Consider the following 24493-nt stretch of genomic DNA (forward strand, 5'->3'; position numbering starts at 1 on the left):
GCAATTCTATTGAGTAAACTATGAATATACGCAACTTGACTTAAACCCACATGCAACTAAACAAAACATTGCATCTGCTGTTTACTGGGAGCAATAAGTGTTTCTCTGTGTTTGAAGACATTGAGACAAATTGTCTGTTCTGCCTTGCTGCTACTTCTACTGCGTTCCTGTTTACCCCTTCCTCTTTTAAATCATCCTACTCATTTTTCATCATGTTACAAAACAGCAGTATTCTGTAGAGTCCTCAGATTGTGAAGACCCAGTGTTCAAATGCCCTGAGCATTTCTGGGTCAATAAAATTCATTTTTCAGAGGAAACCTCAGTCCTCATGGATTGAAATATAATTAAGCCAGAGAGTACAAACGACATTTCCAAAATGAATAGAAAAAGGAAATATAGCTGAAAGCAGCAATGTAGTTTGTGAGCATTTGGATACCACAAATATTGACTACGAAGTAGTTGGCAACTGAGACCTGCTTACCAGAGGATTTAAACTCCATTTGTATTGGTCATTTATTGATTGCCCTACCAAGGAAAGATGGTCAACGCACACCTCACATCTTGCTAACATATGTGAACAACTCTTTTTAGTAAAGATGCTCAATTTTTTTCATCAAAGAACAAAAGAAAGATTAGGAGACAGAAACACTTTTCTCAACTGCATACCCACTTAGAACTGCTTCCCTTAGGATTGCTTTTTAATGATTCCCACAATCTGCAAAGTATGTTTATAAGAAATAATTTGTACAAAGTTTGTACAGTTAAATTGTTCATTTGCTCCAACGCCAAGCTCTTCAGTTTATTTTAAACTGTATTTTTCAAAATGGTCTTTGTTTGTATTTGTAATATATGCCTCATTACATGAAGTAAGACAAGACAGATTTCTACGTTATCTTAACAATAACATTAAACCTAACCAAACTCTCAAGATTTGTCTCTCTGCACAGTAACATCCATTGCACAGTAACTGCAGAGTCAGAGTGAATCCACTGTGTATGCAACTTTATTAGCAGTGTTCTCGTATCGCCAACGATACAGCACAGAGTGCAGCCGTGCGTCTACGGCATGCGCACCGGTTGGGGGAAAAAATGGCCAAGTCCATCACTGATCTTCACAAAGGCACAACATTCCTGTGACTGAAATTCAACCAGTTGCGTATGCTGCCACTGACCCAAAGGGTAAATGTACAACGTGAAGTCCTGCCTGTTAACTGCGCAGGAGCCGGTAACGGAGGACCCAGATGATGCGAGCCAGGAGACGAGTGCTGCGTCAGCAGCACCCTCTCCCGCTACAGAGAGGGTTTTAAACACACTGCTCTTTCGATGAGCCATCATTTGCGATCTCCAGCAGTTGATCTTCTTCTTCCGACCATGACATGTGACTGAGGCAAGCATCTTGACATGCGTTAAGAGTGAGTCAATGTGGAGGAGAGAATCCGGTAATTTTCCAAAATAAAACATCGTTCAGAATCAGATAAGAAATAAAACGGAAATAATGTAGGTTATGTATTCTTTCTGTGCGGCCCGGTACCAATTGACCCACGGACCGGTACCGGCCCACAGCCCAGGGGTTGTGGACCACTGGCCTAACACTGTTTACCTTTTGAAAAGCAACACTGGCACAATTAGACTATGAGCTAACTGACAATGCGTATAAGTGCTTCCTACATAAACCTTGGAATGATTTATGTTATTTGTTCTCAATCTCTCACAAACACACACGCGCGCGCATACGTACAGTACCTTGTGAGAAAGAGCTGACAAAGCAGCTGCTCTTAAGCTGGTATTGGTACAGCAATATGGCTTCCAGGCACCACTTACTGCAACCAATAATAAAGAGAGGCCAAGATTAAAAGCGATGAAAAATAACCACGTACACAAACTCTCATACTAAACCACTTTCCCCCAAAGAACTGCAAAAAAACAAAATTAACCCCAGAAAATAGAATCACTTATGTTAGGAGGCAGTTAAAATTAAGGTGGAGACCAATGATTCCCAAACCCGGCATATTGTACCACTGAGGCGCATGGAAGGAGTTCAGGATTCTCAACAAATTGAAAAAATAAATAAATGCTGTTTAACACAAAAAATAAACAGTCATGTATAGATGTGTGAGTGAATGGGTGTGACTGGGTGCACGGCAAAGCTTTACTGTAAAGCACTGTGAATGGCCATCAAGAATAGAAAAGTGCGATATAAATACAGATCACTTACAGACCATTTACGGCTCTGTTATTTAGTAGAGAAATATATTAGCTATTTAATCATCTCTGTAGCTCATTATTCAAATCCCCGTGTGATAAATACTGCTATCATCTCACTTCCTTACCCAATTCGCATGTGCCTCAGTGCATAGTCAGTCGAACCTGCTGCATCTTGAACGTCAATGTCAAAGACATTTGGTTCAGACACAGTTTGCTTTCTCTAAAGAGAAAAGAGGACAAACCCTTTCTTTCTACACAATGTCAAGGTCAGCTGGTGCCAATGTGAGAGATCAGATAGCTCGTCCTCCTGTCATGGCATTTTGTCCATCCACACGCTCATCTGTCTGAAGGTGGGAGCAGTGATAAATGTGCGAGTTGTCGGAAAGTAAATGGTGGTATCGAGTTGTGGTCTAGTCCGGGTGTCAGGAGAGGCAGAGGGCTAATTTTCAGCAGCAAGGCTATAATGGGATGTGTGTGCCTATTTGTGAGGATGTCTGCGTGTTTGTGTGAGGGCAGTCACTATTGTCCATGTTCCACCTGGCACAGTGGATTAGGTGCAATTAATCTTAGTTAAGCAAGCCCTGAAGAGGGCTGCCTCCCGCGTGCGCACACATACAAAAAGACACTTAACCAAAAACAGGCCCACAAACACCCTCAGTAATGCATGTGAGAGGGTGAGAGCATTTTGAAGGAGCTGCTTTGTGTGCATAACACAATGAAGGGTTCACCATATGCACATTTGACAGCACTGCTTGTCACAGGACTTTGTTTTTATAGTGGTAATGGGAAAAATGATGTAGGGGAGGAAATGGTGTGCCTGTTTGTCTACATGTGTGCATATGCCAGTTTGCCCATTTCAATGGCAGAAAGTGGAAAAGGAATTCTTACTGAATCGTCACGTCAGTCCTCATTTAACAACCCGTATGCCAGCATACTATTAATTTGTCCATATAAAAGCTGTGCAGAAATGTTTTCATTTCATACCTACCACAAAAACATTTGGTTTATTAGTGTAGTAACAGATCTTAAGCAAGCTCTAACACAATCACCAACATTGTTAAATGTTCTTGTTTAGTCCTTCTCGTTATCCATCATATCCCTGCTGTTCCAACAGGTGTAGCAGCTCATGTATTCTGCATGTATTCACAGGTGTGGGTCCCACATGGGAGCAGTTAATTGCAGCACCACCTACAACATCTGTCTCATCCATATCTCACGTGGCATTTATTTATTTATTTATTTATTACATACAAATGTAAGATGACTGACCATTCTGAGCTGTTGGTGGGAGTGAAACAGTTGAATCACTGTTTTTTGAAAAGAATAATTCGAAAAAAGGAACGAGGGAAAGGAAAAAAGTAAAAGAAGACGCAATTAAACTGAGGAATTGAATCCACGGAGAGCCACTTTGCATATAAGCTTGCATGTACATACCCGCAATTGTGTTCAGTGAACAGGGGTCCACGTTAGTTTAATGCTCCACACATGATCACACAAATCTCACATTCTATTCTAGTAGTGATGTTTTCTCTCCAGGAGCTCGTCCCCATTTGTATATCCTCATATTTTTTTCATGTGAAGCTGAACATGTATACGAGTACTAGCAAACTTCCTCATGTACTCAAGCAGTATCCATGGTTACTATCATCTTCATCATCTCTTGACTAAAAAAAGGAGTGTGCTACCAACTGGAAAGTATTGTGCTACGGGGACCATGTGCAGTCATACATGTATCGTCCGTGTGGAATCAAACTGGAGGTGTGCTTGTATTTGTCCATGCAGGGTCCACACTGACACACTCCCACTCCCACTCCCACTCCCATTGGTGTTTTGTCGTCTGCCACTGAGGCAAAGTTATTATTCGCTATACGAGTGCTAGTTATGAAATTAGTTGTGGAAATTTTGTTGTTGGCGAACAATGAAATTGAGACTTCTGGAAAGACTTTCCTTGGAAAGAAAGGTCAGTCTGCACACTGGTCTCCTTTGTAGCTCAACTGTCAAATGTTTTGCTTAGATGCATTAATTTGTCCTTATAATTTTTGGATTTTTTTTCATCATCTCCTCCCTTACTTCCTCCCTTGTCACCCTAACATTTTATTTTTCTCCTTTTATCTCATTCCTGTCACATCCTTCTCTCCTTCTTGCCTCTCTCCATCCGCCTCCTCCCTACAGCCCACCTGGATTAGCAGCATTCGGCAGTAATGTGTTCTGACCCCGCCTCCACACACAAAATTTAATGTGGGGCAGAATCGTGATAAAGCAAAGGAGCAGATGAATAAAACAGTGGAACTGATGGCAATGGTGACGACACACAGGGGACGCACACTCTTGATTTATAACGCAGCGTGAGCATTCAAAAGCAGATACAGCTCCAGCGTGCTGCTAATATCCAGTCTCACATCTACAGAGTACGAGAGACAGACAGCTCAGATGGAAAGATATAGAGAGGGGTAGATGGGAAAAGGTGAGAAACTGGGGACATGAAGCAACAGACAATGAATGTGATTTTATTGTACTTAGAAAAGGTGCCCCTCAAATCCTAGTCCATAACAATGCACATAATATCTTAAATGTGTATGTTTCACTTAAAGGTAGGTTACCAGATGATTTCTAATTAGTCTCACTGAGGGAGTGCAAAGAAAAGCGTAGGAAATCAATTTCCCATTTGGGGCAGGTAAGGTGATCTATTGAAGCGCTAACCTGAAGGAGGACCTTATCAGAATGGGATGGACAACTTTTTACAATATACGAACACACACACACACCTCAGTGCATATTGAACAGTGTATTTACTGCAAGGAGCACAAAGATCATGGCAGAGGTATTTTAAATCCCCCTGACTTCAATTAACCCACTGTGAAAATGTCTGTCACAGTTGACAATTAAAGCTCCCAAAACCAAGGACTAACCTTGCAGCCCCTGGTGGAGAAAAATGCTGATGTATTTGACTTTAATTAGTTCTGTCTTCTGTATTATATTCTTTGCCTTGGCCTTTTTTTTTTTTAAATTGTCATTTGCTTTTTGAAAAATAATAATTTCAAACATTACATCCTGTGTGCATTTCTATTCTGAGACTGATCACTCTGTATGCAGAGCTACTTATTGACTTGGCTACTCTTGGCTTTCAGCATAGTCAATCAGAGTTAAAAGATTAATGCATTAATAGTATTTTAATGTAGCTGCACCCACTTTATAAAAACACAAATACATCCTCAACACTAACTAAATTATTAAGTAAACACATTTCTTTAAAAATGTAAGCATACTAAACACCAATGAGCACATTTGAACTCCCCACATTGTAGTCCAAGTTAATTCCCATTTTAAAATGTATTTTTTGGATATTACAGTAAACACGGTATTATGAAATTCAGTGTTAAAAAACACTGCAGAACAACGGGCCCATAACAAAATAAAGGGAAGAAGGATAAGACAAAGGAATGACACCGTTGGCCACTAAACTCTCAAGAGAAGGCGAATATTCAGTGTCAAGGACCATTGGATGGACAATGATGGATGAAGAGAAGCCAAAGAATGTGAAGTAGGTGCTGAAGCTTTCCTGCCAGCTAGAGTCAAAGCAGAACATACCACAAACTGCTATGCAATTCCTCAGTCAGGTTGCTATCACTATAACAACATGGACTAGGGTCTGGCAATTGTACTTTGTATTAGCATTGTGTCGTTTGTACAGTATTTTATTGGAATGGAAAATAAGTTTATAAATTACTTTGCTATGATGAGATTAATTTGACACTAGTTTATTTGAGATGGAAAAAAATATCCAAATATTTAGTGTTGTATTAATTTGTGAAAGGAAGGATTTTAAAGAGGCATGGTGTGGAGAGAGATAAAGGTTTTTTTTGTCCTGATATATGTACATCTTACGATTTTAATCCAGAGTGCACTCTCATATTGCATTGTACAGCAACACAACACTTGGGTCAGAAAGAGTGCTCTACTAGCAAAATTATACAGAAATACGCACAATAAAATGCCTCGGCACTGATTAGACAGGAGTGGACAAAGAAAGCCTATGGCAAAATTTTAATGCAGTTGTTGGTGTTTAACCAGATACGTAGTAGATACACCAGGTTTGAACATGCAGTATATAGTTTCAATACTTTATCCTAAATTGTGAAGATTCACACCTGGATCAACAAAAAACTAGATTACTGGATCCCCATATACACTGGTTTTAACCTGACAAAAACTGGTTTAGTTACACTTTAAAAGGTGTTACGTTCAGAGACTAAGAGAAAGGAAAGGGCTTTCATTATTTTTAAAGTACAGACAAATCCTGGCAGTTAATACCAAAGAGACAGAAGCTGAAATGCAGTCGGAATTTGCCTGCAAATGAACAATTAGCAAGCCTTGAGCCTTTTAAATTCTAAGCTCAATCGCATTAAGCATGTGACCTGACAAACTTAAAATATATACTAGACATACTCCACTGGCAGGAGTGAGGATTTAAAACACAACCTCGGGGAAGTGAAAAACATTGTTGGCTGTAAGAAGCGGTGGTTGCAACATTGATACATAAAGCTAATTTGGATGAACTCTAAGATGTTCATAGTAAAACATAAACCTATATTAGAGGAATTACATATTTTTCATCTCATTTTTGTTGAGGTGGTAATGTCTTTGTAACTCATGATTTGATTATTTGATATTTTAAGTCCATCTCTGAGCATCAAACTTATTTAAAAATTCTTTAAGTTATTTGATGTATGAATACTAACATGTTCTTCTCAGACAAATGCCTAATGCATCCATTGAAAAACACTGAGAACAAAAATATTGGCAGAGACACGTGTGACCAGAACCTCAATGTCCTGAAGAGCAGAGAGAGAGAGCGAGAGACAGTGTGGCGATCAGTTAAGCTCCCTCAGCTGATTTTGACAGAAAATCAATCATGTTGAAGAATATTTACCATTCTGCTTTAATCATCTATAGAGAAATATTGAGAACAAAATGATTGGATGAGACGAGTCTGGCTGTGACTATAAAGCTGCTCTCTTAATGAAATGGTGCAGAGAAAAATGTGCTGCAGCCCCATAAGTCCCTCAGCTAATTTTGACATAAAATCATGAATATACAGAAACAATGTTTATCACTACTAGTTCCATGTTCTTTTCCAAGTACTCCAGTTAATGTGAATTTAACATTTGAGAGCATTCAATGACATTTCCTTTCAGCCCTTGTATGAAGGCCACTAGATTAAAGAAAATATGCTTTACATGTCAACATTAAATACTACTCGGTGTATAATGATTAAAATGTGAGATTTATAAGGACATGATCATCTTTGCTTTATTCTCAGAAGCATGATTTCTCTGTTATGGGGGCAGAATGTTTATTATACAGCTCAATCATCTTTATTCCAAAACGAAATTGTGTAGCTAATTGGTTTGCTGAGTGATTCAAACAGTAGCAGCAGGAGTGACATAAACAACAAATAAACTGAAAAGGGGGTGCCAATCAGCAAATCTCAACCCTGTTAAAGACTACAAGTTGTTTATACACTAAAATGATCTAGCTGTGCTCTTTTAATGAAGATTCATGTTAGGGCTGGAGTAACAAGAATTTGCTATATGCTGTCATGTAAGATGTCCAAAAGAAATGCTCCTTGGCTGAGAAGGCCGTCTTCTGTCATCTTAAAGGGACTACCCTCAAAACAAATCTCTAATTACTGAATCAGGAATCCTTACAGAACAAGCACCCTTAAAATTTGTATATTTCACCAGTTTGACAACTATTCTGATCCTCTGCGCCCAGACAAGGAGCCTGGCAGCCCAACCACCTGTGCTGGGCAGATCGCTAGTAGCTTGGCAAGGCACTGCAGGATAGCCAGAAGGAAGCACTTTGCAATACAGAATACAGGAAAAACTTGAAGCATATATAGACGTAAATTGGATATTTATATGTACATTTCACAGAACACATATCTAAAACATATACATTTAGATTTCTTTTAACTAGCCAGTATGGCTTAAAACTCATATTGCAGTACAATGTGAAACGTTTTGTGTACTCCACAGAGTTCCTTCTCCACTTGCTCGATTAAATGATTGATAGCCACAGCCCTTCATCTAAAAAAAAAAAGGCGCAATTACTAGCAGGATGTTGGTTGGGTGCTCGCATTATTCCTCTTTCCAACAGTATATTGCTAAATTTATCCTCCAACAGTTGTGGCAGGGACATGAGGAGGATGCAGGAGCAGAGGGGTTTGATCAAGACGTTGTGAGACTAGAACGGGCAAAGAGAAAGATGAAAAAGGAATAGCAAAAAGAGGCAAAGGAAAGACTCGGAGTCAGAGATTGCTGAGAGGGGATATGGTAGGGGAGAAGGGTGGAGGCAGCTTTTTCACAGTAGCGGTTAGAGAAAACGGGAAAAGAAGAGGGACAAGCATTGAAGAGTGAAAGGAGCAGACCAATTTTGTTCTACCTTCAGGATAAACGCACGCTTCTCAATTGTAGTGACATTGGTAGAATATTAAACTTTCCAAATTTGGCACCGTCAAGAAACACAGTGTTTTTCCACATCTGAAAAGCAAGATCTTTGAGACAATTAACATTACATCACGTAAATAAAATAAAGTGTCAGTCTATGGTGATTTATATTATTATATATATTATAATAACTGATATGATAGTTTTCTTAATATTTTAGTCAAATCCAGTGTAAAATATCTGGGTCAAACGCTGGGCTCTTCTGTCCGGCCACTTACTTCACTGACATCATTTCAAGACTATCCCTGGGCAGTTAGCTCTGTGCAGTGTGAAATCCATTGGCATGAGCAGGTCAGATGGAGACAGCAGCCTGTCGTTTTTGTTTTCCTAACAGCAGTTTGTGAGAGGATAAAAAAAAATCTCTGTAAACAGAGAACAGACAGGTGCGTGGCAGAACATGTATGGATAGGACAAGAGAAAGTCACCCCCGACAGGCAATCGAATAAACACAAACCGACCATTAGGGATGCAACAATATCAAAATCTCGTTATAATACTGCATTAACAAGTGCTGGAGCTGACACTCATTCAGCAACAGAAAGCTTGAATGAAGTGGCACATATTTTCAGAACCTTGTTTGCCACAATATTAAATCTCTCTCTTAGTATTGGTATCTGTACTTATACAATATAGTATATATATATATATATATATATATGTAGTAGGCAACACCCTGTGGCAGGATACAATGCTATTCACCATATATATATTAGACAACACATAAATCAGGCAAGATGTCACACAACTCGCCTCTTCGTCGGCTGTTTTCATCATAAAAGTGAAGATGGTGGATGGATGTTTGGCCAAAACAGTCAGAGACAGGCTAACAGGTGAGCAGTTTAATGGATCCCTGTGGATCCAGAGAAACAGTGGAGGTGAGTCACTGCTATGAAACCTGCTCACAGCAAACAGAAGACGGGACAAATGGAGCCCACAAGCAACAGGTTTCGTGGATTAACTTTTAGTAAATAATGGACTTGGTCTAACTGACACAGCAATGTTACCACAGCTAGGGCTGTAAAGTCCCAGTCAACTGGTCGATTTATGAGTCGATACGTTCTGGTTCGACTCAAATTCTGATAAGTCCAAGTGCTAATGGGGGTGTTTTCAGAGGACCCATGTTCCACAGGTAATGGCGTGTCTTCAGAGAACACCCTCCTTGTTTTCAGTATTTTGGATTAGCCCAAACCACAGGAGAAAGATTAAAGAACGTCCGGTGGTTTTATTCAATTTTGAATGTTTCATTTTAGGCAACAGTCAGTCCTCCTCTAACATCCATGTCAAAGATTTCGGCAGTGTGGCAGCATTTTACAAAACTAGATGGCGATAAAGTCAAATGCAAAGTTGATTCGAATCATTGATTCGTTTTATAATTGCAGACGCACTCGCCTGCAACAACAGCCACAGTCTGTTTGTGTCTCAGCCGCGAAGCTGAGCTCCTCTGTTCAGTGTCGCTATGTATGAGGACATGCACAGAGCAAATAATCTAAATATTCCTCAACAGTTGATATCGTGCTGATATCAACATAGTATAGTATAGTATATTTTTGGAAATCATGTGCTATGATATTGCACAGATGCGCGTGATGCAAACGCTTTAAGAGCCGTCAGCCCCCTGACTAGTCAATTTTGAGTCGAAATTTCAGGGCTTCAGTCCACCAAGAATTTCTTTGGTTGATTACAGCCTTAACCACAGCAATTATTTACATTACACTGCCTGTTGCTAATGCTAACGTTATGCTAATGTGACACTTACCCGTCAAGTGACAACAACAATATCTTTAGCTAAAGTTGAATGCTAGTCACAAAGCCAGATTGCATCCATTCGTTTCACTCCAGTCTCACTTTCAGTGACTCTCTGGAGTAAGATAAATGGAAGTTGAAGATGTCAGAATAATGCAGGTCCGGAATAATGTCCTCTCCAGCTTTCTCCAAACTCATAAAAAGCACGCCAGGGCATTATAAGGATCAGATATATTCAGTCTGTCAAGTTTTGCGATATATCGGTTGATCTCCATGGAGTTTAAGTGCGCAGTGAACTCTGACTCTGAACTGGAGGTTGAATCCAGCATTGGTCCTCTTAGTTCTTTGCCACATCTTAAGCTGCCAATATGGCGGTTCATAGGGACTGAGTCACAGGGCTCTATTCATGGTTCCCACACCTTGGTTGACATAAAATTCTTCAAATAAAATCAAAAGGACTTTTCAAGGACTTTCTGTACCAGCACCAATTCCCTAAAATCTAAGGACCGAATATGCTAACATAGCTTAAAATGGAAGGGGAACTTGTAAGAGCCACTTCACACATGGTGTCTTCTTTTATTGATCTGCAGCATGCTCTGCATCTGGCCAAGTGATTGTCCTTGGGATCTTGGGCAAGTCAGTCTTTGTAATTTTCTTTGGTGAGCCAGAGATCCTGGAATTCGCATTTCCCAAGCATCACGTAGTTCGCTCTGTCTTGCTAAATGTTATTCACTCATTGTTCTGCATGAAATCTCATGTAAATGGCGAGACAGTGTACAGTGTCCACAACACTGCTAGTAACTGTGATCTAGCAGATGTTTGTTCTGTGTAGGCCTAGTCTACGTACGTCGAGCAATGCAGGGCTCATGAAACAGTAGGTGGTGTTGTAACAAACACATCAGGTGGGGGAGACATTTTACTAAATATCCACTTAACTTCTTTCTTGCACTATTTTTTTTAATTCATTCCAATTCAACACCAAAGAAAAAGCCCACAGCACATTATCTACATGCTACTAACTACTTTTTCTGTACTTCTCTATTTTATCAATATAAAGGCAGAGTGTGCAAGGACATGAGTGAGATGGGTTTGGGTTCAGCTGAGGGTTTTTTTGTGAGGCCACCTGCTTGATCCCTCTCTTTGTTTCTCTTACACTGGTCACATTTGCTGACATAGTCTGTCCTGCAAGTACAGCTCCACACTGGCATCTGTTGATAGAAAAACAGCATAGCACACAGTCTCTCTCTTTCTTTCACACACACACACACAAAATGACTAAGCTGCCAACCCTGACCATCTTTCCTTTACAGATAGAATAGTGGAGTAATTCTGATCTGAAGGTCCTAGCACCAAAGCAAACAAACAACACAGATAAATATATCCAGATATACAACTAAACATATTCAGGTTGTATGACTGGGCAACAACAGAGTACATGCTACTCTGCAGAGTATTTCTAGACCTAAATCTCCAGCTTGATCTCAGGGTGCAACGATTAACTGATAAGCATCAGAAAGTCAATACAATAGTTAGAGAAGGGACTACAGTAATGGAAAAAAAAAACACACATCCAACCAAAGTCAGTGAAAAATTCATCAAGAATTGATACAAATGTCGAAAAGACATTTTGGCCAAATTTCCCTCCTGTATATTAGTGTTCGTATGTGAGTGTGTGCACGCACAAAGTTTCATAGCCATGTACCTACTTCAGGCCATTTACTTTCAGGAGAAAACCTAACTAATAGAGTGCAGATTAAAAGTTTACTTCCAGACGAAATCGACCAAGCAGAAGTTACAACAATGCAAGTGGGAGCAACTACTTCCAAAACACACTGGCACCCAAAGTAACTACTCCTAGTTTAAGGCAATAAGCTATTTTATTGGAACACATACGCCTAGGTAGCGATTTTGAAACACTGGATTTAGGGCAGATGACTCTCACTTTAGAAATGTCTTGTCAAGTAATTTTTTACAGGAAAGGTGAAATAAAACATTGGAGCACTGCCCATAACATTACATTGTTCTGTGGCCTGTTGTTTTAAAATTAATGATAAGGGCAGACGTATTGTTTTGAAAGCATGTAGCTTTTAAGCAAACCAGAACTAATCATCTCAATTGCAGATATGAACTCCATGATTCCACAGCTAAGTTTTGGATCTTTAGCTCAATTCCAATGTGTCTAAGATGAATTCACAGATTTTCCATAGAGATGTGACTGTTTGAAAATCCAATTCACACTTCAGCATCACTCTTTTGTTCCATGTGCTGCTGTAAAGTCAAGGCAATCCGCCCCAACATCAGCACAGATGAAACAATGGCTATCAGTTGCAACAGGGTAGAAAGAAAGGGGTCTAGTTGGTCAGCTGTATGTGTGGGCAGCCAATTCAGGCTGAAGTACAGAAACAAAATATCAAGCATAAAATCCATTTTTCATGTTCTGCATGATACGGTTAGTGCAATTGCAACATTTTGGCGGATGTAATTATGAGTATAGCATAAAACACACAGTGAGCAGTGACGAGTATTCTGCACTTCACAAAGATGACTCCTTTGTGTTGCACAGTTGGAGGCAGGCTCTGCAGTGACAGACAACCTGAAGTGTGTCACTCTTTGCAGCTCGATCTGAAGCCCTGTTGAGAGGAATTCTGTCATAGGTCAGTAAATTTTTCAAATGAATCATGGCAAGTTGCTCCTCACTAAGGCCTCTGTTAACTTGAAGAGTGACGGATGGAAAATCCAGTGTATCAAAACTCAACATCACAAGAGCCATGACACCAACAGCTATTCCTACCACGAACAACCTTTAACATTGGCGCTTGTGTCTCTCGCAGCATTTTTGATAGTTGCAGAGGCCTGTTGGGAGATTTCTTTACAGTTCCTTAAAGCTATGGTCAGTGGACATGACATCCATTGATGAATGCTGACATGAAGCAGGGCAAGAGATGACATGCATATGTATGCAAATACAAACAAAATCAAACCCCACTACCCAATCCCTGCACCACTGCCCTCACATATCAACCCGGCACTGACAGTGTAGGACATGAAAGACCTAGTTAGCTCAATTAAAAATCAACATTGTCCTCAACACTGTGCCTGGGGACATCTTCCACACACATGTCTAAAAAAGCACAGCAATGCTCAGTGAGTTATTTATTCAAGTTGCCCCAGGCCTTAAAAATCTATTGTTTTTATTTCGTAACCACCTGCCTGTCAGTGTTTACTTGGGCACAGTGAGGAAATAGGGCTGGGCGTCACTGCCAATTTCCTGAATCGACCCTCATGTGGAGGATAAAGCAGTAGAACGATTTTCACAAACTTTAGATCTCTCCAACGTGGTGCATCATTAAAAATTCAAAAAGGTCTCCACGTAAAGGTTGACCACAAAGTAGTTACATTAACATAGTTATTATGAAATATGACCACACAGTGCAACTCTACAGTACAGTACAGTCGTAGGTGATAAGCCAAAATATCCAGCCTAGAAATGCATCAAATGATTTAAAGTAACTAACAAATTGTATTGATGTTATGTTGCTCATGAAAAACTGTTACAGTCAAGTCTCAGTCTGAAATTTTTGCAGAAAATACAGTTAATGGTGTATATTAAAAGACTGATCAAAGGATTTTATGAATCGATAACATCAGAAATGCTATTTTCTAAATAAATACAAAAACAGAAAGAACTTAGCTCTTAGGCCAAAATAAATGTTAATTCCCTTCCCCTGTAACACTGAGAACAGAATGAGTATTACGGTTTTACATTGTGTACAAATTACAGCTAAATTAAGTACAAAAGGCAAGGGAAATACTAAAAATACAATGGATACATGTATGCGTCAGCCCAATGAGCAAGCTTTGTGTAGAATTTCAGATAAATCAATTTTCTCTTTTTGTGATGAGCTTCAGCCAAGTCATTCAGACTTGAGAAGTAAGGTAACAGCAAAGAACACGCAGTGAGGAAGTAACAGCACACTTTCCAAATTTGCAATTCATCATAACCCAAGAAAGACAAAGACAAAAAAAGACAAAAAAGCAATCTTTAGTAGAACTTTGAGAAAAAGCAAATACCTGTGTTCCTGAACCATTCATACATTTTCAACAACCAGCCATAGTCACAATGGGGCCCATCTCTCCATCCACATAAATTGTACTGACATTTTGTGCCCAACAGGCGTTTTTTTTTTACTGTTATGTGATATTGTGTTGTTTGTATGGGTGTGTGCGTTTTTTCAGAAGCCAGAGAAAATAAACGAAGAGCAAAAAACTGCACTCAGTTACCTTCATCGAAGTCTGCATCATCTTCAGTGTGTTGGGGAAAGGGGAAGCAGTTGGTGATCTCCAGCCGGTCATCGACCACCAGGCCCAGCAGGACACCCTGAACCACTTCGCTTCCCTGGCCCTCTTCCTGGTAGTGCTTGATAATCTTCAGCACCACCTTTAAAAACAAACAAAAGAACAATATCACTGAAGTATCGAACTACAGCAACAGGACAAAGGCAGAGAGGGAAGAAAGGAGTCTTCATCCCCTTTCCTATTACAGTTTCTGAAAAAACGATTTCATTTTCTCAACTGGAGGTAATTTATTTACTGTGCCCATTGTTTGTGCATTTTGTGGTTTCCACAGCATTCCTAGTTATTGTATTTTATCATCCTTTGATTTATGTTGTTCAATTCAGTTCTGTCTCTGTTGATTGTACTAATTAGTTTTTAGAGTTGCTTTGGTTGAGGCTGTTTTACAAGCTGCCTAGATTTTTTTCCATTCCACCTGCTGCAAATGCCTCTCAGGTTCTTATACACATTATGTTCATATACATTTTTCTTTTTTTCCATCCCAATAATGACAAAGCAATAACAGGAGGGTTGTTTGAGTCATTTACTCTTTATTTGTAGTCTTTTTCTATTTTTGTAGAGAGGGAAAAACTGATATGGACATAAATATTCAGACCCAAATATTCTATTCCATAATATACTCCCACTGAGTAAAACTGGACATTACATCAACTTTACTTAAACAAGTCTGTGCAGTGCCACTGAACAAATGAGGCAATAAGCAAACAGATAAAGGACTGAGGCACGATGACATGAGTGAGAAAGAAATTATATTGCAATTAAATCATGAATATGCTAATTGCATTACCACAACTGCTGTACTCCATCCTGTCAGCCATATTATAGGTTTGAACTACACCTTGTTAACATCAAGTAGAAAGTAATGCTACCTATTATAGTAAAGATGCATACATAGCAGATGATCACGTCAGTCTGTGTTGTAATCCGAATGGATAATGATTAAAGCAGAGGATGGAAAAAACATTCATGCTGTGCATTTCAGTCAGGCTCAGACTTGAATCAGAGAGTTAACTGAAGCTAATATCCTGGTACTGAACAGCACAGTGCAAATAGCTTCACTATTTTTTAATCATAAAGACACAAGATAAATAACAAGCAGAACAGTTGCTATAGATTTCATAGGATTGCACAAGTGTACCTAATAAAGTGGACACAAGGACTCCATAAACAAAATGGAGGATTGAAGCTTAATTTTGAGAGGGGCTAATACAATGCAAGTTATTTAACCATGACTATCACTAAGACACTCTACAAATTACATAATAAATCCTCAACCAACCATTCCACACTCACCAAGCTCTAACAAAAAAAAACATTCTTGAATAGTTTCTTGAAGAGGTAAGTTACTTGGCTATGGTTGAGGTAAATTGAGATGTAAGCACCACCTGTCAGCTCAAACACTGGTGCATCACTGATCTTGAGTGCGTACAAAAGCCCAGTTAGTATTCAGCAGATCTTGGCAATTTACACGAGAGAAAGAAGAGGTGGCAGAAAGAAATTCTGAGAGAAAGTACTCAGACAGTGGGAGGGTAAATTTGGACTTGTACTCTGATATACCACATTGTCATGCCTCAACTAGACAGCGTTCCCATGCATCATTGTGTGCTTAATTTTTAATGGCAGAACAAAATGGGCCAAAAGGACAAGCATTCACATGATTGAGGAGCTGGTTTGGACTGTAATGCTGCATCACAGACACCAAGGACAGCAATAAAGGGCTATGGCTTATTTATAGAAAACAAAAAATACAATGACGTGGACAGACTCTCACACACGCACATCACGAGAGGCCCTGAAAAAAGCAGCCAAGGAAAAAAGTGGAGAAAAAAACAAAGCATCTAAATGAACAGGAACACGACAAGAAGCTGAAAGCTTCTTGGAGGGGAAGAGCATAAATCACGCTGATAACAGTGTGAGCAGGTCACAACCAAAGGCATTAATAATACACACATACATGCAGGAGCAGGGTGGTAGTCCTGGAGCCATGCTCACTACAAAACACCCATCAACACCATGAGGGAGCCCTTACTGGTCTTACTAACCTACATACACACACACACACACACACACACACACACACACACACACACACACACACACACACACACACACACACACACACACACACACACACACACACACACACACACACACACACACACACACACACACACACACACACACACACACACACACACACACACACATACACACACACACACACACACACGTACATGTGTCTTGGGAGATGATTTATTTCCATAAATGCTAGACTTGTCATGCAACAAGTAAAATAGCTAGGAGCAAGAGAAGAGAGACGATATGTGGTGGAGTGGGGAGAAAAACAAATCTCATTCTCTGCTTGCCTGCCATGGCTTAACTGACTGTGGGGACGAAGGTCTGATCCATAGGGTGATGTGTGGGGGTTGGGGTTGATAGAGAGAGAGGGAGAAATGTTAGAGTGAGAATACGATGGAGAAAATGGAAATAAAAGGCAGAGTGAGGAAAGGCAGCAGTGAAAGTGCTGAGCTAAAGAGACCACACGGATAAAGGTAATAATGACAAAAGATGGCATGAGAGGACCAGCTGAAGGCAAGGAGAGAGGGTGGACAAATAACAGTAAGGGGGATTGGCAACACTTGCCACTTTTCAAACCCCCTGTACCACCCATGCTTTTTCTCCCTTTTTTACCCGCAAATGTTTTTTCCTGGTCTCCTCTAACTCTTGGATATCTGTTCATCACACACTTAAATAGCATACATGTGGAAAAGGAGGAGGAGATTGGTTCAAAACAACTCTAGGACAGTCAAATAAAGGAAACTAAGCAGGGCTTTTAGAAAACTCCTGAACCTACAGACATGCTTTAAAGGTTTAAAGAGAGTACTAGCACCACACAGAAAAATGAGAGGAAGGACAGAGGAAGGTTCCTGTGGATTTGTTGTGCTGGCTTCCTAATGTTAGGAAAATACCATCAGTATCAACAGAAAAAGCCTGTAAATCTCAAGGTCTGTGCAAACCTTCCTTCAAACACATATTACTCCAATATTCTTTCCCCTCTCTCACACTGTGACTTCAGAGGACATCGACTCACCAATTTCTTGTTAACTCCAACCATAACCATAACTACTGCTGGCTTAACTCCTACCTTAAAACATGCATTGAAATGTATTGATTTATATTATGGTGACTTGGTGAAATGCACACACACACATATTGATCTAGTTCACCAGCAGCAAAGTCCAGCAGCCCAGTAAGTTCACCTCGTATGGAGAGGGCCAAGATTGATATGTGAACAGTGCATTATAAATCAACAAGCTTAAAATTGAATTGTGCAAAATCAATTGCGGCCCAAATCCCACATTGCCTGCCTTTAATTCTCATCATAAATCTTTTCTTTCACTCACACCAAAGCACTCATATTGCCACCACAATGGGACTCAAGTTATGAGAAAGTACTGCAAGAGAGACAATCCCATAATGACTGTGGTTCATGTGCCTTGTGTGACACGATGGGCCATCCACTGGGTTACACCAAGCATGAAGAACATAGAAGATTATGACTTCATATGCCAGCTTCTGACAGGTCTTTTCATGCCATGTTGGACTTTCAATCTAGGGTAGTCCAAGACTAGTAAATGACAATGGGAAGTCTAACTGCAATTTAGGAAATAATCAACTGACTTTCAACAACACCATCCGTTTCCCCCAACTCTTTAATAGCTGTTATTCACTTTAATATGTAGCAATAATTCTCACATGAAGTATACAAAGATGATCTAAAGTATGCAGCTATAAATTAAGTATAAGACATAACTCACAGTCTCATTGATTCCAGCTTCACCGTTTACTGCTCACCCTCAGATCATTGAATCAGAGTTGTACTATGACAATTCTTGTTGCCACTGCTTCAACGTATGTATTACCTTTTAGACCAGTTAATGTACTGGTTTTTTATCCCTTTTGTACAAGACTGGTGTAATATTAAGGCACACAACTAGGCCTGGATCAATATTGAAAATTCAAAATACAGAGTAAGAATTAGAATACACCAACCACAGTTGTGAATGGCAAACAAATACATGCTTCTACCCTCGTAGTAAGTCATATCTAGTGTCTGAATGTATTCCAGATGATCTGTGACACATTACGTACGTGTAAAGACCTTCCTGACACGTTTGTGCTTAAGGACCCAAGACAAGTGCAAGAAGCCCCAAAGCAAAGAACAGACCGTTTCTGTCACAGTGTTTTACTCATTCACATTTAAAAAAACAGAAATGTCTGCCACTGGTAAGAAATGCTACAACAAATTTGGACACATTTCCTTTTTTATGCCACATAGTTTTTACAGCACTGTAAACAAAACTGCACACAACATACACTGACACCAGTCATAGCAAATGAATGATTATTCTGCTGTGGTGTTCAACTGAGACGATTGTATGATCTCAGTAGGTGTTTAATGTACGGTAAGTCATCACACTCAGCTCCTGTGGCAAAAGCAACTACGGAAACCTCTTCAAAACCAAGGAAACAGTCCAATTTTTCTACACAGCAGTGGTGACGCCGTCTGTGAGCAACCCTCCAGCCAAACCTCTGCCAGACGGGTCATGATGCAACACAGCAGCAATTGCTGCATATCAATGCATTCAGGTGAGACTTGTCTCAAAGCACCACCTCAAACAAACAATGTTACCTTCAACAGGCTGAATCCCAAGAAGGTTGCACACAAAACATCTCTCAGCTGCTTTTAATTTTACCATTGTGATTTAAATGTTTGGTTGAAAAGACTGAGAAAGGGAATTTGGAGATCTCGTAAGGTGGTCTAAATAATATACAATAAGGTGAAATATTTCCAATTGAAATTCGGAGCCCAAAACTCTGTTCTTTGTAAAACTCTGCAATTTTAATGAGAAAAATAAAAGGATGGCAGCAGCTGGCAAGTTAAAATTCCTGCTACTGTGTTGAGTGTGTTGAAATTGCTTGCTTTGTGTCCAGTGCAATGTAAAGCAGGGAGAGGGAGAATTTAAGTGCATGGCTGTGAGGCAAGTTTGTCCTCTGCTGTTTATATAGGAGAACTACATAAAATAAAAAAAGGTGGTGTTATGGGTCTTTGAAGTTGAGTTTTATCAAGTGACACCATAGCAATTTAAATGTGCAGTAGGGGTACTTGTGTTTTTGATCAATAATTACCGTATTTTCCGCACTATAAGGCGCACCTAAAAACCTCAAATTTTCTCAAAAGCCGACAGTGCGCCGTATAATCCGGACGAGACGGAGCCGGGCATGTTGGATCCCGTATTCGCCCAACTGTTTAATTCGGACACTGAAGAAGAATTTGAGGGATTCGCGGATGAGGAATAACTTGATAAAGTGAGCTTTACATGTTTATTTTGTGTGTTGTCTTGTGTGACATTAACGTTTGAGCAACGTTGAGTTATTTATATATTGTTATTGCTTTGCACTATTTCGAGTGTTACTATATTGTGATAGCACTAACGTTTGATTTACCGTAACAGTATCAGACTGTTTTTTACGTGTTTATTGAATCCAGGAAAAGTTCCCCTCCACTATGTGATATAAATGTTGCACTACATGTTATACCCTGCTGTTGTTAAAAGATAAACGAAATACCACATCACATAAAACAGCTGTTTATTCATGTTGGGAGTAAACGGAGTTGTCAGAACGCTGGTTTGTAATCTATCTAAATAAAGTTTGACTGACCTATCTGACTGTTTTGTTGACATTCCCTTTAGCGCAGCTCCATCTAATGAATGCATAACGTAACCCCAGCCTCTACTGTAGCGTCTATTCTATGCGCCTTATAATGCAGTGCGCCTTATATATGGACAAAGTTTTAAAATAGGCCATTCAGTGAAGGTGCGCCTTATAATCCGGTGCGCCTTATAATCCGGTGCGCCTTATAGTGCGGAAAATACGGTACATAAAAAAAAACGTTCAGCATAATGCAAAAAAGTAGCCTGGGAGAGAACAACTTAATTTCTGATTTGTTTACAGCCTCACAGCTAAATTCGCAGCATGATGGGAGGCTTTGACTAGTCAGACCATAGAGCAGTTCAAAGAGTGATGGGAGACCCAAAAATCACAAGACAGTCCATAGAGAGAGCAGGTGTTGTTATTGGCTTTTACACTGCACATAGTATGCACACTGATAATTTATAGTACCACAGCACTGACAAAACTGCCTACATTACAAAGAAATCTAAAAACAGTAAGGTCTAAAAGAGAATCAGACAATAAATGTAATTAGATACAAATTAATATCATCAGAGCATTTAAGAGAGAAAGACATCATTGTGAATTAATTTTCCATAAAAAATTATACTGTGTTTCTAATATTTTCATGTTTTGAGTTTTTTATTGTGAATAATGTTGTAATGATAACATGCTTCTTTTTTTTTTTATCAAATGGATTATTATTATTATCGTTATTTTTATTATTGTCATTTACAATCAGTTTAACAACTGAAGCCACTCTGATTCAATCAAATGGGGAGAGAATGAAAAGGAATGTAACGTGTAATGTGGAAGATTGGGAGAGAGATCTGCTGGCCAGTGATGAAGTTCCAGATATGGCGATTGCAGTACATACTAATCCAATTTGACAATCACCCTACAATGTCAAACCCCTAAAACCGTTCAGTAACCTTACAGTGAATAGTGGATATCTACATAAGTGTGACTACTCACTCCTTTTTTTCTTTTGTTTTGAAGCAACACCATTGAGTTTCTGCATTTACAGAATCTGCCACATTCTGTCAATCGAACATAGTTTTGGCATAAGTGATGATGACCACTGTATAAAATCTATTTCGCGTCTCAATTTCCCCTTCTTCTCCCTGCGTTTACCATGGCTTTGCGGTCACTCCCGGTCAATGAATATTATTCTGGGAATAAATAATTAGAAGTTAAACTTATTTTAAAACAAAATGTGTTGGATGTTCTCTTTAAAAGTATTATCTATAATACAGGGTTTTGAAAAGACATTTATTATATTTCATTTGAAAGCTCACATGTGTACAGTGTCTGCATTTCATTTTCATAGTCACATCACTAGTATGCAAAACCAAAACACGTTTTATTTTCTAATTGACCTTACTGTGTTTAATTAACTTATTATTCATTAGCAGGGGCAGCTAAGTGTTAACTTGTAAAATTGTTATTCTTGTTACATGATGAATGTATCACTGCCCTACTTAATTTAAATAAATGCCAAACTGACTGGCTGGCATGTGATGAGCATTGATTTTGGAAAACACGCTGAGAAAACTGTTATTGTCTCAAGAAATTGATCATTCTATTTTGATTTGTGTTGGATAGCAACACAAATAGAATCTGCAACTTAATATTATGATACAATCAAATCATGATAAATGCATATTGATCCAGCCCTATTAAATACACTCTTTGGTATTATTTTCAAAATGAAGAGCTTGTCTAAATGCCTGAGAAGGGAAAAGGACCTAATGGCTGCAGATTTCAAAAGACTCTATGTGATACTTGCAATTTCTTTGTTCTATTGATCAACTGTTTACATGCCCAAGTCATAAACGGTTTGCCTGTTTTGAGGTACAATAGTTGTTACAAAAAATAACACAGGAAATTAAGACATTATTTCTGAACCCTGTTGTGTCGTAAATGGAAACATCTCGTGAGGAGATTTTAAAGTTAATCGCCCCGGCAGCTTTCTGAATCCGAAAGCCATCATCAACTAACAGTAACAATAAGCCTGTCCGCGATTTTGAATATCATTAACAGATAATAACCCTTTTGTATGGTCGCTTCGCTAATAACGTAGCTGATATAGCCATGTAATGTCGGCTATTGGCATATATTAAAGCAGAAGATTATCTTCATGTTAGCTGTCCGCCATGACGATGCTAACATTTAGCTTCCATCCACATCTGCTAACATAGGAAGACCGGTTTCTCGCTAGTCCCGCCACCCACATTCGACACGTATCCCCCCGGCACCGTGGTGACACTTACCAGGCCCTCGATTTGGATCTGTTTGACAGGAGAGTCCAGGGTTCCGGCCGTAGAAGTCATTGTAGCGGTAGTTGCAGGACCAGACTCTTTACGGGACGCCATCTATAACAACCACACGCGGGTAAGGGAAGGACAGGTTTCAGTGACGGACGTTTCCCGTAATTATGCGTTGCCTTTTTTTCATGCTCGTGCAGAAACAAAGACAAGGTGGCCAGAAGCTAGACTGTTCCTGCTCATTGGCAGGTGTATTGCGTCAATAAGATAATATCTTTAATGACATTATTTCCTTTGGTCCTTTGATGTTATATGATAGCTATGATAGGTAGCTGTGTGTTATAAACCCTGTGTGTGCTTCATTCCTGAATAAACGGCAAAGTGGTAACAGAGAGCGTTTATTATTACTTTGTAACCGACGAGGATACTCGAAAACGTAAATATGGCAGCGTTGACAATCTATTTGTCGGCATTTAATGCAAAGGAGCAGACCTGGGATGAGTACTCCGAAATCCAATACAAGTTGTTTTTAAGCAAATGGAATAAACGACGTGTGGAATAGGAGAGCTGTCCTCATCAGTGCTGTGGGATCAAACACGTTCAGACAAGTTCATGAGAAGCCTGGTGAGTTATGAATAAGCACTCTAAACAGAGCGAGATCGTTTACAGGGGCGGGTCCAGAAATGTTTTAATGGGGTGGCCATACTGGAGCACAGAACCAAAAAAAAATGCCCCTGTGTAAAACCACAAATACAATCTTTAGCCGTGTTTGTTTAAATAACCAATACTGCTTAAACAAATATTAACATAATGAACTAACCTTATACACAAGAATATGCATTAAATATTAACTGATCTTTGAGGAACCTTTTAATTTTACAAAGTACAAAAAAAAAAATTTATATAGCAGCTTTCACAGATATGGAATCACAAAGTGCCTCACACAGCGATACAAGTAAGAAACAGTTATCTTAGTATTGCCTTAGATAACTGGATATGCCTGTTGTGGTAAAAGGTTCAAGGATTTTGTTCTTTTTTTACCAATGCTCAGCACTCCAATATTACTAAGCCTTTCTTCAGATAGTAGTCCTTAGATGTTTTGTTTATCAGGGCTGGAGGGCTAGTGTAGGGCCTTGACACTCATGTACAGTACCTGAGAATTAATACAATTAATAAAAAGTCTCAGAAACCTAACAAAAATACTGAAAATCAAGCCGTTTGGGGTACATGTGGAAGAGAATAAGAGTTAACTTTGAAATTGACACAGCACTAAACTCATGTCATCACATCACTGGAAAACACCAAACTGGAAGTTGTGATGCTCCATAAAGTCAGGTGATAACAGTGGATCACATCTTTATTTAAGTGTCTCAAATAAACAAGGTAAAGACAGCAGTGAAAGAATGAACTTGAACATAAAGGAATTGACCACATGGACTAAAACAAATTGGTGATGATAACGCTCCAAATGTTGGCAATGTTTTGGCATTAAACAGCAAGAAAAAACTTTTTTTAAAATGATGGTCCTGCTGGCCTACTTCATCAGGGCATCCTCTATTTGGCCCACAGTTTTTCCTTCTGCTTCTGTTGTCCCCCAAGCTCTGGACAACCTCCGTCTTTAACTTCATTGCTCTGGTCTGGATGAATTTAGTCTGTAACAAATGTTGCTCAGTCAGTGTAG

General features: G+C 39.3%; 1 protein-coding gene across 1 annotated transcript in view; it reads right to left on the reverse strand.

Moving 5' to 3' along the window:
• The window catches only part of LOC122774581 (eukaryotic translation initiation factor 3 subunit H), a 53647-nt gene extending 30683 nt beyond the window's left edge, over positions 1 to 22964 (reverse strand). Inside the window, exons 1-2 of the mRNA XM_044033985.1 lie at positions 22819 to 22964; positions 14738 to 14894 (exon numbers count right to left, since the gene is read on the reverse strand). Coding sequence (XP_043889920.1) covers positions 14738 to 14894; positions 22819 to 22920 — 259 coding nt within the window. The 5' untranslated portion in view covers positions 22921 to 22964. The remainder of the gene's footprint in view (positions 1 to 14737; positions 14895 to 22818) is intronic.
• Positions 22965 to 24493: the final 1529 nt, after the last annotated feature.

The sequence above is a fragment of the Solea senegalensis genome, linkage group LG9 (assembly GCF_019176455.1).
Source record: "Solea senegalensis isolate Sse05_10M linkage group LG9, IFAPA_SoseM_1, whole genome shotgun sequence".
Classification (NCBI taxonomy): domain Eukaryota; kingdom Metazoa; phylum Chordata; class Actinopteri; order Pleuronectiformes; family Soleidae; genus Solea; species Solea senegalensis.